The 18,769-nt window shown below is 58.6% G+C and overlaps 1 protein-coding gene across 5 annotated transcripts in view; it reads left to right on the top strand.

Annotated features, from left to right (window-relative positions):
* The window catches only part of AGAP1 (ArfGAP with GTPase domain, ankyrin repeat and PH domain 1), a 335,462-nt gene that overhangs the window by 154,571 nt on the left and 162,122 nt on the right, over positions 1-18,769 (top strand). For all 5 annotated transcript variants that reach the window (XM_087819495.1, XM_087819494.1, XM_087819498.1 and 2 more), the window contains exons 7-9: positions 6,584-6,711; positions 8,540-8,695; positions 13,889-13,981. In XM_087819495.1, coding sequence (XP_087675621.1) covers positions 6,584-6,711; positions 8,540-8,695; positions 13,889-13,981 — 377 coding nt within the window. The remainder of the gene's footprint in view (positions 1-6,583; positions 6,712-8,539; positions 8,696-13,888; positions 13,982-18,769) is intronic.

Genomic DNA, 18,769 nt, shown 5'->3' with positions numbered 1-18,769 from the left:
CGTGTCTGCGTGGGGAGACCCTTACCTTGTGTTTCCGGTCCCCCCGTCAAGCTTCCCGCACGTCCTTGCCCGTCCCCATTGCGGATTCCGTTTGTCCCTTTACCCAGGTGGCCAGGGCTTGCCGAGGGTCAGGCACGCCGGCCCCAGGAGGTGGACAGAGCCTGGTGCCTGGCATTTCTGCAGAGCCCGGGGTCTGTCGCGTTGGCCCCTTGTCTCGGCAGGTGGGCCGACTGTTCCAACAGGCGGGGTCTGCAGGCGTGTGGGTGCCAGGGGCCCTGTGGGCAGGTCCCTGTGGTTCACTGATTGTCATTAAGCCTCAAACAGCCCGAGAGACCTTCAGGAATGGGCCCCCCTTCGTTGTATTAGCTTTTTGGCATAGTTGCCTCTACGCCCAAAACAGAGGTGACGCGGAAACAGACCAGGCGGTGGGCGCGGGGCTGCCCCCTTACGGAGCACACGCCCCTTAACATTCCTTAACTTCAGGTTTCCTTGGCCAGAAAAAGTCCACTTCAGGTTCCCTCTCATTCCTAAGTCACACGTTCAGAACCACGTAGATAATTTGGTAATTAATTTCTGCTTAATTAATAAGATAGTTTAACGATCACTCAGCTGTAATTTAACACTGAGCTGAGACGTCAGGGGATCTTTTATTTGTTGCTGGGAGATTTACAGTCCCCGGTGGTTTCGTTACTGATGGTCATTCTCCAGTGACCTGCCCCCACCCCGGTGCCGACGGAGGGGCCCGGTGGAAGGTGCGGGACACGCCGCTTTTGGGTGCGGGCGCCAGGCGGAGGCGGCCTGTGCCCTGACGCCCAGCCTCGAGGGGGGCTCAGAAATGTTTCCGTGGAGTAAAATTAGAGTCTGAAGCTCTGTTATAAACATTTTAAATATTTTATTAGGTTTATGATTCCTACTTAAACTCCTGTCTGCTTACTCGGAACAGTGGGGTCCCCCCCCCCCGTGCTGGCCTCCGGGGCCGCCCACAGCTTCTCTGTGGCTGCACAACCCCCCTTTTCCTCAAATTTGGCTTCACTGACACCATGTTTCCATTCGGCATCTAACTATGGCCCTTCGGTATCAGTCAAATCCACAGGCTTCCCCAGGGCCCCCCTTCGCTACACCCCCACTTCTCCCCCCCCACGAGGCATCTGCCCCAGCACAGCCCGAGGCGTCCGTGGACTCACCTCCCCGCGAGCTCGGCCGGTGCCCAGAGCCGCTGCGGCGCCCACGTAGCGGAGGGTGGCGCCGTGAGGGCTGGAACGACGCGGAACGCGGAACGCAGGTCATTACACCGCAACTCCGTCCTTAGGTCTCCCCCAGGCTCCGGTGGGCGGGGGAGGGCGGCCAGCCTGGGCACCGGGAGGAGGGCGGTGGCAGGATCTGAGGAAATGATGAGCGGAGGGGGACGGGGACTGGGACGGGGGCCACCCCGCGGCCCTGCCTCTGATGAAGAATTGGAGCTGCTGGGGGGGGGGGGGGCGCCTGCATGGAGCCCGTTGGGGTCGGAGACCAGGTGGCGCCCGTCTCTTCCTGCCTCCTGCCCGGCCCTCGCCGGGCTCACAGGTGGCACTGCGGAAGTTCCTGCTAATTGATTAATTCGAGTCAATCATTTAATCCACAGAGGGTGTCCTGCTGATTAAATTCACCAACATTTATTGGACTCTGCCAAAAATGTCATAGTCATTAATGAAATTAAAAAGCTTGATTTGTGCTTCATTCTGGATGGCGGGGGTGCCAGCTGGTGCCATGCAACAGGCGTCTCAGCGGCGGCCCCTGCCCCGGCCGGGAGCAGGCGGCCGGAAGTGGTGCCAGTGATCGCAGGTCCAGCTTGGGACCCTTGTTACGGTCGTTGACTGAGCAGTTTACACACCAGGCTCTAGGGGTTCAGGGCCCAGGGCTGGAGCTGCGTCCCCGCAGCAAGGAAGGCCCCGACTCTCCACGCATGTGCACGTATGTGCATGCACACGCCTGTGTACATCGTGTACATGCGTGTGTACGGGTGTGCATGTGCGTGCACGTGTGTGTGCACGGTACACGTGTGTGCACGCTTATGTATGTGTCCACGTGTGTCCACACCCGTGCACATGCTGCAGGACCCAGTCCAGGTGTGGGTGAGACGCGGAGCTGCCCCGTAACTCCGGCAGGGGTTGGGGTGCGGGGCCTCCACTGAGCAGTCTGGAGGGAGGCAGTGGACGTGAGATGAACTTGAGAGAGATCCTGGTGGGAGAACCTACTGTCTGTCGTGTCTCCCACGGGTGGGGGGTAGTCAGTGGAGGGAGACGGTCTGGAGAAGCAGGTTTGTGGCCGAGGGTGAGGCTCCGGTTTCCCTCCCGGGAGCTGTGGGTGATGGTTGGAGACGGTTCTAGAACACAGGGTGGTCCAGGCTGTTGCTGTGGGTGCGGAACCCTGGCATCAAGGTGGCGAGGTTGCCGGGGGTGGGGCATGGAGGCCAAGGAGGGTCAGTCAGAGGAGGAAGCCTGGAAGGGCCCACGGGGAAGAGCCAGCGAAGGCGGAGGGGAAGCTGCAGGCCGGGGAGGAGCCTGGACCGTCGGGGTCAGGGAAGGAGGGAGGGATGCCGGACAGGAGGGCTGCCCAGGGGCCAGGTGAGACGCCGCCTCCAGACGGTCTCCAGTGATCTCGACGATGGCAGGCCCTGCCGCGGGCCGCGGTGGTCGGGAGAACGGGAGGGACGTCAGGGACAGTCCAGCCGCTTTCGGGAAGGCCGGTTGTGGAGGTGGAGCTTGAACCGGCGTCGGCTGAGCCTCTCCTGGGGTGCAGGCCGCCGTTATCTGTTACCCAAATAAAGTTGGAGGATTGCGGACAGAGCGGAGGGACGCAGGGTCCCTGTCCTGGAAGGGGTGGCGTCTGGGGGTGCTGGCGGGGAAACGGGGTTTCGTGGCCCCGTGGCAGTGCTTCCAGCAGCCGCAGAGCCAGACCGACTGAGCCCCGCTCTGCCTGTGGTCCCTCCGCCTTGTCCGCGTCTGGGGAACGGGCGTCGTCAGGTGTAAGCAGGATGGAGAAGTGGCTCCAGGGGACTGAGAGGCGGGGCTGCTTCCTGGGGTGGCCGGGCCTGTTCTTTCCCTCCTGGAGCAAACGATGGGAAGGGCAGAGCGGGGGCAGGAATCGGGCATCGCGCCAGGTCTGATGAGGTCCGATCTGGGAGCCGAACATCTCGTTTGATCCACGTGATAGAAATTTAAAAGTCTGCGGAGAGAGTAAGTGCATGACTCACCTGTTGCTTACACTGACGTTGAAGCATGGAAATAAGTCTGTGAAAGTATCCTCAAGGGTTCGGCTTGGAAAATGGTCTCGAAGTCCTCACCAGGTCAAGCGGGGCCCCTCCCGCCCCGAGCGGGCCCCTCGCCCTGGCGGCCTCCCTGCCTGGTGTTGCAGTTACACTGTGATCATGGATACGTGGAAGGGTCCTTACCGGGTATCTGCCGTGAGTTACCCAAATCAAACTCAAGGCAGCGGAGGAAGCGACTGTTGGAAACATGGAGGTTAGTGCGGGGCTGGCAGGAGGCCGAGAAGCTGGCCGGAGCCCGGCGAACCCGCGGACGCCTCCGGTGCGCGCTGCGGACCCCGTGGCCTCGCCCACGTGGCGACCCCGGAGGACGTGAGGCACCCGCGTCGAGAAACCCACGTCTCGGGGATGAAGCTTTCCTGCCCTAGGCAACCTCGTCGCGTGTGTTTCTGGCTCATTCATTCGCACGTTTTTATATAAAATACGTAACATCCTCATTTGTCGAATGACCAAATGCGGGCAAAACGCGGTGGTTATAAAAATCGCCCCACAAATGGCATCTGGGGCAACATTTATGTTTTAAGCCTGTTAACGTGTTTCAGGGTCCGGAACCCCATGGTTCTAGTTACAGCAGAACAGTGCCCCCCCCCCAGTTCCATTTCCTTGGCGTGGTTTTGGGGCGAGGGGCTCACTCGCAGGGACCAGCTCCTCCCTCCAGTCGCGCGAGTCACCCCGAGGACGCACACGAGGCCGCGGGAGGGACGGGCCCCGGTGCTCGCTTAGATGGCGGGTGGTCTCTCCAGCTCGGCCCACCCAACAGTCCAGAAAATTCTTAAAATGGGGCGCAGAAGCATCGCCCCACTCCTGGGACGGACATGTGGCGGCCGCGGCCTGTGGGCCCTGGGGAGCCCAGCGACTCCCGGCCTCGCTGGAGACGGCGCTTCGTTCCCTCCCTTCCCATCGATCGTCGGCCTCCCGCGAGGCCCCCGCGGGGGATCAGCCCGCACCCGGGCGTGTGCCCGACCGGGAATCGCACCGCGGTCTCCCGGTTCACAGGCCGACGCTCAGCCGTGAGCCACACGGGCCGGGCCCCTTTTCTCCCGTCTTAAGTCAGGTACTTTCACTGCCCTCCAGGGAGCTCGCCCTCCTTCTGCGGGTCGTCCTGCACCCCTGAAACAGTCCACTTCACGCGACGTGTTTGTAAGTCATTTCCTGTCTTCCGTCTGGGGAGGGACACGACCGCGGTGGGGAAACAGAAGCGGGTGAGTAGAGCTGGAAGACGCTGCCAGTGATGCCGGTGTGCTTGCCACGGCGCTTACCCAGAAAAGCGCTTCCCGTGCTCCGCAGGGACCGTGCTGGACGCAAGTGGGGAGCGGGACTTTCGCGCCTGACCCAGGAGTCGCGCCCTGCCCGGCGCTGTCCGCGTTGGACCCGAGGCTCCGCGGTGAAACGTCCCCTTGGCTCCTGAGGTGGCTCTCCTGTCCTCCAGGCGGACGGATGGGGCCTGCGTTTGCCTTCACCTTAGAAAGTTTCTCAGGTCTGTGCTCGAAGAGAACATTTGCAGGAGCTGCCTGGGGAGAGAGAGAGAGAGAGACAGCGATTGGTTGCCTCCCGCGGGTGCCCGGCCCGGCGGAGGTCTGAGGCCTTGACCAGAATTGAACCCAGGACCCTTCGGTCCGAGGGCCGACCCTCTAACCACGGAGTGAAACTGGTCAGAGCCTGACCTCCTCGCTTTTTAATGAGCTTTAAGATCAAAGTCATTCTGGCCGTCCAACCGCAAAGCGACTGAAGCTGCAGTAAAATAGAAGTGCATTCGAGTTGATAATCAGAAACCCCCTTTTGCTCCCCCAGCCCCCCCGAAATAAGTAAGTTGGCGATCCCCCAACCAGTCCCGATTTTAACTTCATTTACTCCCCGTCCCTGGGATCTCAGCTCGGCCGCACGACACATGTTTTGCAGCTGTTGGAACCTGACCCTAAATTTTATTTTTGAGTTTCCACAGTGATTTATAAAATCCGCTAATATGCATCTTCAAAGAGCCCAGATCAATACGCCGATGGTCTTGAGATGACGGAGAGCCCCGCGGTTCCTCTGTAATTTAAACGTGATTAGCTGATGAAGGCTGTGATCAATACGCTCCGGGAAGATAAATTAATTGATACCATCCTTTCAGGATGATAAGGGGCCTGGTGGAGGTGGGCTGTGCCTAATGAGGCCGGCGCCTCAGCCCGAGAGCCATTTTTTATACGTTGCGCTTTCACTTAATCATATCTCTGCTATTATTCGTCGGCGCGAAAGCCGGGCGCCCCGGACAAACCAGCTCCTCATTGAAATCGCCTTCGTTTGGAGAAGAGACGGCCCGCGGGCGCCGGGTGCTCCCCATGTCGTAACCTGTGGCCGGGACAGCCAGGGGCTCCTTGGCAAGGGGGTCGGAGAAAACAGCAACGCGCAGGGCAAACGCGAGGGCTGAATGCCAGGAGCTGAACTACAGCGCGTCCCCAGAGACGCCCGTCCGTTCCAATGGGAGCCGTAGTCAGGATCCTGCAGCGACACCTGCTGGGAGGGAAGAGCGTCCTCACTGTCGGCTCTGTCCAGTGACACCCAACGCGCTTCACCCGCGAGCCCGTTCGCCAGCACGAGTTTCGGCCGGAGTCAGATGCGTATTGATTAAGAGGAACTTCCAATGTGTGTAGCCATATATTTAAATAAAGAAAATGTCTTTGATGTAATTACACGTCCTTGAATGTAATTGTGCGCCCGTAAGAGTAAAAACTGCAGAAAACAGTTTTGACTTCTCAAGGGGCTTGGTCGCGTTGCCCTGACTTATTTAGGATTATTTTTGCCACAAGTAATGGGGGTGGGGGTGGGGGTCCAACTATTAGAATAATTGGAATGAGATAGGCGTGTATTCTTCTGTTTTACATTGGAGGTTTCTGAGGTGGTCGGTGCAGGGCTCCTTCCATCTCGGGTCCCACCAGGGCGGCTTCGATTCCCAAGGTGCCTCCAACGTGTGCGTTTTCAGCAGCAGGGAGAAAAACACACGGGGAAGGAATGGGCCAGGCGGCTCCCTCCAGGAAGATTCCTGGGCCCGCCGCTTGGCCCTTCGGATGTCACCCCATCGGCCAGACCTGTTTCCATGAGCACGTTGAGCTGGGGTGCAGGGGAAGGAGCGGAGGAGGCCCCGGGAGATGCCGCGTCTGAGTCATGCTCCCGAGGGGCTGACAGGCGGGAGTCCCCTTGCCGAGGGCCTGGAGGGTTAGGGGACCAGCGGCCGCCCGGCCACCTTCTCGGTATTTGCAAACCAGCCTCACGTTGACTACTTTTGTCTCTTCCCGCCAGTGGCCCAGAAGATCGTCGCCACGAGGAAGAAGCAGCAGCTGTCCATCGGGCCCTGCAAGTCGCTCCCCAACTCCCCCAGCCACTCGTCCGTCTGCTCCGCGCAGGTGTCCGCTGTGCACATCGGCCAGGTGCGTGGGGCGCAGGGGGGGGGGGGGGCGGGGGCGGGCGAGGGCCGGGGGTGACGCCCTGTCCGGGGGGTGGTCCGCCGGCCGTAAGGGGGATTGTCTTCTGGTTTCCAGCTTCCCAAGTAGCAGCGTGTTGGTCGCTGGCTTCCCATTTCCCCCAGAGACTGCCGCGGCCAAGTGGGTTTCGCGGGAGGCGTTCTGGAGCGTTTCCGTCGCAGCCGGTGTCACGAGGCGTGCCTGCCGGGGCGGGGACGGTGTGCTCGCTGTCTTTGCCGTTGATTTAAATTGCCCCTGGCACCCCATTTTGGCCCTGGCTGGGTGGCTCAGTTGGTTAGAGGGTCGTCCTGATGCGCCAGGGCTGCAGGTTCAGTCTCTGGTCCGGGCACATGCAAGAATCATACAAGGAGATAAGTGGAACAGCAAACCTGTTTCCCTCTCTCCCGCCCTCCCCTTCTTGTCTCTCTCCCTCCCTTTCTTGTTTCTTTCTAAAATCAATCAATAAAAAAGACATTTAAATCGCCCCGTGCCAGCCCTCCTCCGCCTGCCCACAGGTGGGACAGTTGCGGGCGGACGCCCGTCGCTCCTCTCCCTGCGCGCCCGGACTCGGCTGCGGCCTCGGTTATAATTACCACGTCGCTCCCCGAGGCCCTGCAGACGCGATCCTTCCACAGCGACGTTCGCTCAATTATTTGCTCGGAAGTAAACAAAAGGATTGTCACTGTGAAGAACATGACCAAGACCCCTTTGGGGAGCGTGGCTTGTGTTTCCCGCACCCGACACTCTGATTGGCATTTATTTCCCGGTCGGGCATCAGTTACACGGCGCCTGTTAAAAGGCCGAGGCGAGGAGGCTTCCCGTCGGCCTGGGGGGCCAGTCAGTGACCACGTTTACAGCCGCGGCCTTGGAGGTTCCGGCTCGAATGTTCTCGAGTCTCCACTGTAGGCGGCTTCAGTTTTCTGTGAATCTCGAAGTATCTTCCAAAAGCGTTTGCCCCTTCGGGACGTGATCCTCACACTGAGCTGCGGTTCTGCGTGGGGCCTAGAGCGGCGGAGGGGCCACCGGGCCCACCGAGCCCACCCGGCTCCTTCCTCCTCAGAGGGAACAGGTTGTGATTACATTCACTTCCAAAATTTTTAAATTTAAGTGATAGAGACTTCTCTTTCTTAAGTCACTTTTTTTTTTTTTGTTATTATTTTTTTTAATATCTCTTTATTGATTTCAGAGAGAGGAAAGGAGAGGGACAGAGAGACATAGAAACATCAATGATGAGAGAGTCATTGATCGAGCCCGCAACCCAGGCATGTGCCCTGACCGGGAATCGAACCCTGATCTCCTGGATCCTAGGTCGATGCTCAACCACTGAGCCACGCCTGGTCGGGCTTTTCTGTTGTTTTTAAAATATGTTTATTGATTTCAGAGAGAGGAAGGGAGAGGGAGAGAGAGAAACATCGGTGATGAGAGTCACTGACCGGCTGCCCCCTGCACGCCCCCGACTGGGGATCGAGCCCACAACCCGGGCCTGTGCCCTGACCGGGGATCAAACCAGTGACCTCCAGGGTCATAGGTTGATGCACAACTGCTGAGCCGCGCTGGCCCGGCAGGGCTTCTCTTTAAGTCCCTTCTCAGGTGACTGCCCGAGGGGTCCGCGTTCCTGAGCGGAACCGAGTGTACGTGATGCTGATACGGCGGCGAAGCCAGAGGAGCTCCCCGCCCGGCTGCGGGCGCCTCCCCGGGGTGACTCCCTGACGTGTCGGCTACGGCCCCGCATAGGGGGTGGCCTCCGGTCCCTGGAGGGTGTCCTTAGCCAAACCCTGGTTCTGAATCCTTCCAGACGAGCAACGGAGGCGGGAGCCTGAGCGACTACTCGTCCTCCGTCCCCTCGACGCCCAGCACCAGCCAGAAGGAGCTGCGCATCGATGTCCCCCCCACGGCCAACACCCCCACGCCCGTCCGCAAGCAGTCCAAGCGCCGGTCCAACCTTTTCACTGTGAGTGTGCTTCCGAGGGTCCCCACGAGCGCTCCTCTGCCCTCCGGGTGGTTTGGTGACCCTTGTGGAATCCAAACTAAATCAGTGAGATTGATTTCCGTGGAAGTCGTAAGAAAATCGGGATGCAAAGATTTGGATCTTGAGCAAAATGGGAATTTCTGGGTGTTCGGGGAGTTCTGATTCATGTGTCAGAAATGAAGGGTGAGCCCTGGCCGGGTGGCTCAGTCACTTAGAATGTTGTCCTGTGCACCAAAAGGTTGCGGGTTCGAACCCCGGTTGGGGCGAGCACAGAAGGCAACCAGTCAATGTTTCTGTCTGTTTCTCTGTCTTTCTCTCTCTCAAATCAATAAGAATATCCTCAGGTGAGAGTTTTTTAAAAAAATAGGGGTTTGTACAAAGATACCTGTGGTCCTATAGCTAGAGACTTGTCACACTGGATACAAGAGATGACAAAACTCTGCCAAAATCCCCAGCCATGTGCGCCTGGCCTTTCACAGACGCCCTGCTCGTGGGTGCTAGAGGCTCGTGACAGCAAGGCCCCCACCTGGGCCCTTCTCCAGAGCCACCTGGGGAGCATTTAAAACTGTAGGTCAGCTCTGGGCCTGAGGCTCGTGAACTCAGACTCGGTGCTGGGGGCCCCAGCCCGTGCAGCTTTCACAAGCTCCCCTGGTCGTTGGGGTGCAGAGAACCCCTGAACTGCAGGGGACCCGGCTCTGCTGCCTCCGCGTCCCATCCCGCACACCCGGGACATCACCGTCAGTCAGAACTCCGAGCCCAGCCCCGGGCAGGCCTCCGTGGGACCCCAGCCCTTGGACTTGAGAACATTGTCCCTCCGGGACTGTGTGCGTTACACGTACGGGGTGTCCCCGTGGAGGAGTGCAGAGGCAGGAACCATGAAAATAGCAGTAACTCTGAAGGCACATTGCCCTACCCGGTGCTGTCTGCGCGGCCTGGCATCAACCCCATTGGAGGGGAAGGAGGGGCTCGGAGGAGGGTGGGTGGACGGGCCTCTCCCCGCTCCTTCCCTCGGCACACGGGTGCGGCCCGGAGCCCGGGCACCCGGGACGGGCTGAAACCCAGCTGTCCAGGCCAGGAGCCCGGGGGCGAGAGCCAATAAAAACCCCTCCTCACAGGGCCTGGGGTCTCCCTTAATTGTGTCGCCACGAATGGACCGCATAATACACAGGTCTGCCCAGGCTGTGCTTCATCTGTGCCATGTCTTCCTCTCAATGCTGGGCAACAGTTTGCTCGTGAACCGCCTTAGACATTGAATCCAGCCTCACCAGGGTAGTTCGCAGGAGCAGAAACTAGGGCTCCTGCAAGGAGCGGTGATGGGTTTGCTTCCTGGCATTTAAGGGAACAGTGGGAATCCTGGGGTAGACATCGCACAGCGGAGCCGGTGGTGGTGGTGAAGGGCTTAGAAGTGTCAGCGCCACTAGATGTCACTGTCCCCCAAGGAACGAAAGGGTGAATGAATTTTGAAATTGTAGCAATTAAGGAACTAAATTCTCATTGCTACCAGTTTATACCTGTTCCTAAAACGTGAGATTTCAGACTTCTTCCCTGGTAATTGTTAGTAATTATTGGCCTAAATTGGGGGGGGGAGGGAAGCTGTGTTTCTATGAAAGCGTGTAGCAGGACGGATGTGCCCTCTGCTGAACTCATTTAGTTAGTAAAACCCGTGCAGACTGGGATCGTGAGCTCCCAGACGAAGGGACACGCTCCACCTTATTTACGGGAGCATCATAAAGCGGCCGGACTTAAGTAGCACGCACGTCGGCTCTCAAATGCCGCGCTTACAAGTGGACAGCGCGGGCCTGTGAGGCGTGACGCTGGGCTGAGCGTTTGTTTGCAGCCCCAGACGTCTGTTTGCTCGCACAATTCTAAACAAAAGTAAATGGCGTGCATTTTTTACAAAGTAGCAGAATCTCTGCTGCAGTAGCAAAGGATGTGTTACATTTGTGGTAGGAGTTATACTTTACTAATCAAAGGCTAAATTATATCTTGTTTTGCTTATTTAAAAAAAGTAAATGCTGTTTTGAGAGGAGAGAGGCTAAAAGGCTACCGCCGCTCAGCTCCTGGCTCTGTAACGTGGGTTCTTAGGACCACTCGGCTAGTGCAGGGGCCTGACTTGCATGTGGATACAGTGTTTCATCGGGAAGGACACTCAGACTCGGAATGAACAGACAGGCGGAGACTCACCACGCAGCTCATCAAAAAGAGCTGCAGCTTCCGGAAGCAAACCAATCGTGGGTGACGGTCCCAGCCACCCAGAGGGTCCCCCAGAGGGTCCCCTGCCTCCCTGCCCAGGGGCCAGCCCCACCTTGAAGTTGGTGTTTATTACCCGTAGCCACACTTCCATCTCACCCTCCTTTGTGTCCACGGTCGCACTCGGCCTTGCGCTGCCCCTCCTGGAGCTTTATGACAGCGGTGTCATTGACGTGGTATCTTTAAAAGCTTCCCGGTTACTGCTGACGCCGTTAGAGCAGCGCATCCCCGGCGCCGTGAAAACGGGCTGCCCGGCTCAGAGTCTCCCCGTGAAGATAAGGCGGCGGAGTGGACGGTGCACGGACGGTGTGCGGGGCGTTTTGTCTCCCGCGGAGGAGACCGTGGGCCCCCTGCAGAGCTGCGGCGGCCTCCGGGCCACCCGGGGGAAGGGGGCTCCGGCTGGACGGAGGGCTCAGCGGCCAAGCCCCTTCCCTGTGGCGGCTCCAGGGTGGCAGGTAGTTGGTGAGGCTTTCCCTGCCCTGCCCCTTTCACCCCTGGAGAAAGTTAAACATGCCTGTGAAGACGGAGGTGATAATGGGACCGTCTTAACCCTCCTGCCTCTGTGCTCGCTGTCGGCCCGGCCCGGCGGCGGCCCTCCGGGCGAGCTGCCCGCCTCCCCGGCGTGTGCGGCAAACTCTTGTTAGGCCTCTAGTTGCGCGTGTCAGGCGGGCGCACCGCAGTCCCTCCGACGCAGGCGGGGGACCAGACCGAGAGCCATGTCAGCGGTCACGCGGGCTGTGCCCCGGGGGTGTCGTCTCAGAGCTGGCGGGAGAACGGGGGACCTTGCCGGACCCTCGTGTGTGTGTGGCTGTGTTCCACCCAGTGGGTCTGTTTTAGGTTAGTGGTTGGATTTCAAATGGATGGATACTTAGGGTGTCCTCCCAAAAATGTGTACACACACTTTGAGTAATTATAAAGGCAGCGTTTTTTAAAATACGTTTCATTTTCAAAATGGAACTTTCAGCTGTTGAAGTGCGTATACATTTTGGGGGGACACCCTGTATGCTACAGCCTGTTGTCAAAAAAGTAATCGTGGGCTGAGACACAGGCGCTTTCGCCTGACCGGTCGCTGGCCCCCCTGCTCTCTCCTGGAACGCTGGTTTGAGGACTCACTGAACTTAGAGGGTCGGGGGCTCCTGCCCCACCCCGGCCGTGTTTCTCTGCCCCGCATCTCGGCGTGTGATCCAGCACCGAGCTCGGCTCCTCCGCTCGGCTCCCTGGAACCTGGGCGTCCCGCTCGGAGAGAGGGGGACAGATGTGCCGCTTTGAGGAAGATGCTAATGCTTTTAAGTTGTTCTGTTAATTATTCTGGTTAACAGAAGGCTGGAGATGGATTTCCAAATTTAGAATTTACAAAATTCCAGGAGTACCTGTAGTGGCCCCTGTTGATTCAAATCGCTCTACATCCTCCCGTGAGCATCGAGTCTTAGCTCAGGACAGGAAGCCTCGGGTTCCCGTGAACTGAGACGCGGGGGGCAGAGGGCTTCGGGTTCTCACGTAGCTCTTCCCGCACATTAAATAAAGACTTCGTTAGGGAAAAGGGAGCCCCTAACCCCGCGCTGAAATTCACGGCGCGGAATTGAGATGTATCTCGTTTCCCTCTAGCCCACAGGAACCACGGCCACACGTTTTGGGTTCTGCAACTTTGTATCTGTTGCTTTTTCATTTCCGTCTCATTCCGGGCTCCTACCGCCCCAGAGAAACAGCGCCCGGTGCCCGGCCCTTCTCACGCCCGGGAGCAGCTTCCCGTGAGCACCGGGACGCGGGGGCGCCCCCGAACCTGCGTCACGGGAACTTTCTCCCCACGCCCCGTGGCCATGCCCCTCTTAGCACAGAATCGGAGCCCATCCCGCTCCCCTCGGAAACTGGGTGTCCCCCGCTCGTCCCCGCAGCGCCGGACACCGCCGAGCCTCCTCATTTCATACATCATCTCAGATTTGAAAAGCACGCGAAAATGTTTCTGCATTTTCAATATTGCGTGAGTAATGTTCCCATTGGAAAGTAATGGGGTGAAGTTGTCACTTGTCAGCACAGTTATTAAGGAGGGCGAGTCTCAGATCTTTCTCTCGTAATGAAATAAATCTGTCAGGAAGTCACTGCGCTCCCACTGCCCCGCCGTCGCGAGGCGGAGGCTGAGCTGGGGCGCCGCGCCAGCTTCCCGGCGGGCTCGGGCGCGGCCTCCGGGCCGGGCACCGCCCGCCACCCTGCCAGGCGCCGGCTCCCGCGCCGTCCACGTGACAGGGTAACAGCAGCAGCGCCGCCGGGAAAACTGTCCCAGGAACTCCCTCCGCAAACGAAGCCGCTCGTATCCCCCGAAGTACTGACGTCTCGTCAGAAAAGATATTTCCAACTTTTCTCCCCACTTGTCATGTTTTCGTGGTTTTATACAGTAGCTTGACTTTGAACTTGCCGTTTCCTCCCCGTGCAGAGGCAATAAAAAGGAACATTCCCGACACCTTGATAAGAGTCGAGAGCGCACATCACGCTGCACAGCTGGGCCGTTAATAGAATTTTTTTTAATGCTCCGACGTTAATTAAATGTGTGCGTTTATGTCGCGGGGCTTCCAAACAAGCAGCGAGGAGCCCGCGCCTCCCCGGCTGGGTTCGCCGCGGCTTCAGGATGTGTTTTCCTGTTGGGCGTTACTTTTCTGTATGGTCCATTGGTTCCTAGTAATTGAATTTTGAACTCTTTAAGAAAGAATTAAAAGATAATTTTGCGGTGGAAAAGTTGAGAAAATTCTCCGTAAAGTGACGCATCCGCCGAGACCGGAGAACCAACGGCCGGCGGCTGGGGCCCGCGGGCACCGCCTGCGGCCCCCGTGGCCTCTGAGCACGTGTTTGCAGAACTGCGCAAATGAAGGCAGACCCTGCGCCCTCTGCCAGCCGCAGCCCTTGCCGAACGCTAACTCTGTTTTCGTTTTGCAGTCTCGGAAAGGGAGCGACCCCGACAAAGAGAAGAAGGGCCTGGAGAGTCGCGCGGACAGCATCGGGAGCGGGCGAGCCATCCCAATTAAACAGGTACGAAGCTGCCCCCGCCTCCCCCTCCCGGGGCCGACACACCTCGCGCGCTCCCGGCCGCCATCGGCTCCTGCGCCAAGGTTTGTTTGATGTGCTGTGTTGATGAATGTGGAAGTCACTCACTTGACATCAATTAGAAGAGGTTCCTGTGTGTATTAAAATAGGATCATTAGACTAAGAAGAGGGGAAATCTGACAACAGGCCTAATGAAGTGCGGTCTGCCCGCCCGCGCACGGAGCGGGCGCGTCCCCAGGCTGAGCCGGCTTCAAAGGCCGCCTTTGTAGCCCCGCTTTGATTGGGCCGCCGGCCGGGCGACGGGGGTGAATTAGATCTCCGCACGAGAGCCCCTTGTGAGCCCAGGAATAGCCCGGCGTGGCCCTAATTTGCTCTCGCAGACGGACATCTGAACGCTGTTTCAGGCTAGTTTGCAACAACGAGGCAATTAGTTGCGACAACCGGAGCCGGTGTGTCAGCTGTGCGCTCTTGTTTGTAATTTGCTAATGAAGGAATTGTAACTTTGATTAGGTTCGGTTTCATTTAGACCTTATTATATAAAGGAGCATTTACAGCTGTAATGGGGGCCTTAATTAAACGGCCTCATTACGCGAGAGGGCCGCGCGCGAGCATTTGTTTTGGCCCAGGTTGCTAGCCTGGAATAGGTTTCATTAGCCCAGCAACCAGAAACCAAATTACATTGTGTCGCACGTAGAAGGCGGCCACGTGACCGCCCTCCGCTGTTACATTTCCAAGGAAAATGAAGAGTTTAACCCGGCGCTGCGGCTCTGGAAATGTCGTCTTTTGGTTTGTTAAAGGCGGCCCATTGGTTTTGAGTGCATTCTGCCCGAGAGAGGGAAAAAAAAACCCTGTAGGCAGGATGCCGCGGCCGCCGCTAATGGGCATTGCCGGCACCGCTCTCGCCCGTCGCCCCTGCCCCTGCCTCGACGGTTTTCCACATTTTCTAGGAACCTGTGTTGGCTCTGCCGCCCTTAAAGGGCTGGAGTCCTCGGGAACGCAGCTCTAGCCGGTGTGGCCGAGCGGCAGGTTAGGACCGTATTGTGGGGGGGCCGGAGCAAGGAGGCCTCGGGGTTCCTTCCAAGTCGCGTCCACAGGCTGGGCGACAACTGTGGGGACCCGCACGGAGCCCCCTTCACAAAAACCCTCTCCCGTCCCCTGTGCTGGTGGCGACGTCTCCTCGCGGTTTCGAGAGGCCCACGCACGTGGCTGCTTACGCTCTGCGTGCATCTATAAACCCAGCTCTCCGCACAGGTAATTTTAAACATAATATGCTGTTGATACTGTTTTAACTAAAATTAAAAAAACCTTTTCGCTGTCTTCCTCTCGTTTAGTAATTGGTCCTGGGACTATTAGAACCTGATACTAGAACTGTTCCCTTCCCTGTCTGTTGTCAGTGAGATGAGGGCGGCCGCTGGAGCCGGGCAGGTCCCCGGGGCCGGTGGGGCCTCACCCGGTTCGGACCTGCCCCCGGCTGGGGCACTCACCTTGCAGGCTTGGGTCTCGGCGTGTGTGCGGGTGGAGCCTCAGCCAGCCCTCGGGAGCCTGTTCATTGTGAATGTTCAAGGTAATCTTGTCGACATCTGGAGCGGGATCTGATCTCCCGGTGAGCGCGGGAAGCGCTCACGGCCCTGGTTCCTCGGAGCTGCCCCACGCGCGTGGCCACGGGCCAGCTCCTCCCTGGAAGTGCACACCTGGCGGGCCCGCGCCTGAGGACGTCCTGGGCCTCGGGTTCTGCGTCTGTGAAATGGGGCGCCAGATCTCATCCGAGGCCCTGGCAGCCTGGCACGTGGAGGTTCCAGAGGATTTTTAAATTCCATTGAATCGGGATCTGCCGATTCCTTGTGCTCCCCTCCTCTGTCGGGGCCTCTCTCTGGGCCCACGGGTTGGTGTGGGTCTATGGACAGGTAAATAGATTTACCCCCCATGCACGTGTGCCCATGTTCATAAAGGGCCCGAGATCGTTAGGGGGAGTCTGAGTCCCCCCCCCCGCACCCCCAGTGGGATGACTTCAGCTAGTAGAAGGGAAGGGAGAGGTGAGGGAAGGGGCCCGAGGGCAGTGCCGACCGGCATGCTCAGGACACCCCAGCAGGTCCCTTCGTGGAATGAGCGGACAGTTAAAGGAGTGTTGCCTGTCATCCTGTTCAGCGCTTTGCATACAGCACCCCGTTGAATCCCAGACATCGCCCCGGTATTTTCCTTCCTTTACCTGAGACCCAGGCAGGGTGAGCGCGCCTGGACCAGGCAGCTCGGAGGCGATGGGCCAGGGTTGGACCAGGGTTGGACCTGGGCCCTCCCGCCCCGGCGCCCATGCTCTCTCCGCGGCCTCGGCAAGAAGTCTTCAGAGAGCAAAGGCCCGTGTGTGACATAGGTGAGCCCCGACCCCTGGCCGCGGGCAGAAATACCTGTGCTCGCGTAGAAGAAACTCCTAGGGCGGTGCCTGCGGGAAGGCGGTTCTCCAGGGAGGGCGCAGGCCGCTCCTCGGCCCCCGGGGACAGGGGCCGTTTCATCCATCCAGATGCCGGTCGCCCCGCGTGTCCTGCCCGTATCGCCAGCGGCAGCGCCCTTTGTCTCGGTGCTCAGGCGCGCTCGGGGCCTGGCCTGCGTGTGCGGCCCACACCCGGCTCGCGGGCCCTGTGGAGCCTGAGACCTCCCTGGGGCGGGCCATGGTGCTGAGTTGGGGGCTGGCCGGTGTCTGTGATTGAGGCCGAGTCGTCCCCCCCCCCCCCAGGAATGGCTGATTTGGGACACGGACGAGGCCGTCTTGAGCACGCTTGACTCGTGTCGGTGCAGATTGTCCGTGTTGCGGTGAATTAAATCACCACGTTTCACGGCCTGTTCGTTGTGAGGACAGAGGCTTCCTCCCGGGTGGGAGCCAGCGGGTTGCCGTGGGCCGGGATTTCATCTCTTCCCGGTTCCCCAGTGAAAGGCGTCTCATCAAGAGCATGGCTTATTTTCTGCAAAATAACTTCATTTCTTGAGGACCTGGGCCCCCTCCCTCCCCCCTCCTTTTTTTTTTTTTTTTGTCATTTCTGAAGCCTTGGAGGGGATTTGGCTCAGATAGTTCCTTCTCTTTGTACTAATAAGATCGGGTCTACCGGAATAAAAATTAAAAAGCAAAGCAAGGAGAAGAGAAAGCCAGAGGCCGGCCCGGCGCGTGGGCCGCCGCGTATGAATTTTTCATCGCTGCGGAGTTGTACATACATAATCACTTGATTGCAGTGGGAGCTGGGGAGCTCCTGCGGTGTCATTTGCATAAATCTTGTTAAGTCAATGGCAGTTAATGAAGTACAAATGAGCCCGGAGAAGGTGACATGCAAATCGTGGGTGGCAGATGGGAGGTCTGTTTGGGGGACGGCAGCTGTGTGCTCTCCTTTCTTTCCTTCCCTTTCGCATTTTTTAATCTGCGTGTTACGGGACAGATCCGCAGCCTGGGCCCTGGCCTCGCCCCCTTCCCCGCGGACGCCAGGCCAGGCCAGGCCCCGGACGCTCGCCCCCTCCCCTCCGACACGCAGACCCCCGGCCTCGCCTCCCCTCGCCCCACACCTACTAACCTGCACGCCAGCGCGTTTGCGTTTTAAAAATCTCGATCAACGTATCTTGTCACGCTTACACGGTTGAAAATTTATATGTGTACTTTAGATGTGGGGACGCGTCGGAAAACCCCGCGGAACCTGTCGGGGCAGGACGTCGTCTCGTGGGATATCGGCGAAGGAGACTCTCTTTGCTTTACTGTGCTTCTGGTTGGGACTCTGTTCTGTAAGTCAGGCCAGGGGTGTCGTCCCCCGTCCCACGTTCATAGTGGGGGGCAGGGCGTGGTGAGGAGTGGGTGCAGGAAGGGCCCGGGGCCGCCACGTGAATGAGGCTACAGCGGAGGCCCCTCGGCAGGCCGGGCCTGTCTCAGCTTGGCCAGCGAGTTCCTTGCCTGGTGGCTTTTTTTTTTTTTTAAGATTTAAGTGCCAGCAGGACCCATAGTGAACTTTTAGAGATTTATGGGCAAAACACTGCATCCAGTTACTGCTTTTGGAAGTTTGTTTATTTTATTGATTCGTTGGTCATCGAGAGAGGCACTTCTCCATCGACATTGAAGAAATTCAGGCAAAGAGGGAGGTGTATGTTGGGGAGACAGGAGCCGTGATGGGAACCTCGATGTGAACCTCCGGTCACCGCTCTGTGGGTTCTCACTTGGCTGCATCAGGCCAGGGCACACGTTCTGGGACCCTGGGCCGGGAGGTCCTGCTGGGGACCCGGTGAGGGCGCTTCCCTTCCCGATGCTCCTGGATACGACAAGGCACCAACCGGCCTCATGAGACTCATCAGAGTCTTAACTCTGACCTGGGACCGGACGTCGCGGCCACCCCCAGAGTGGATGGGCAGTGAGAGCAGAGGTTTTCCAGCAGCCACCTGCATCCCCGGGAAGACCCTTCCCAGCCGGGAGGAAGAGCCACCGCGGTGGGCGCTCGGCGGCAGTCGCCACCATCCTGTGTGCTGTTCTGAAGTTGTGTGCGGTTTGATTCTCGGCAGAAAGACGTGATTGTCAGTTAAGTGAGAGGAACCTCTGGAGCTAATCCCCTCGGCCGGCCTGCTGCCGGCCGCGGACCTGTGTCGTCCGGAACCTGAGATCAGCGCGAGTGGTGGATTGTGCGGCATCCACAGAATAAAAGCCACCTAATGACACCCACGTTAACGTCTCCTGAAAGTCTGATGCTGTTCACAGCCGGTTGGTGGACTGCTCAGCTGTCATGTGCTTTCATGGGGGAAACAAAATCGAAGACC

Source organism: Miniopterus natalensis, chromosome 8 (assembly GCF_054644295.1).
Source record: "Miniopterus natalensis isolate mMinNat1 chromosome 8, mMinNat1.hap1, whole genome shotgun sequence".
Taxonomy (NCBI): domain Eukaryota; kingdom Metazoa; phylum Chordata; class Mammalia; order Chiroptera; family Miniopteridae; genus Miniopterus; species Miniopterus natalensis.
This window is presented reverse-complemented; position numbering and strand designations above follow the sequence as displayed.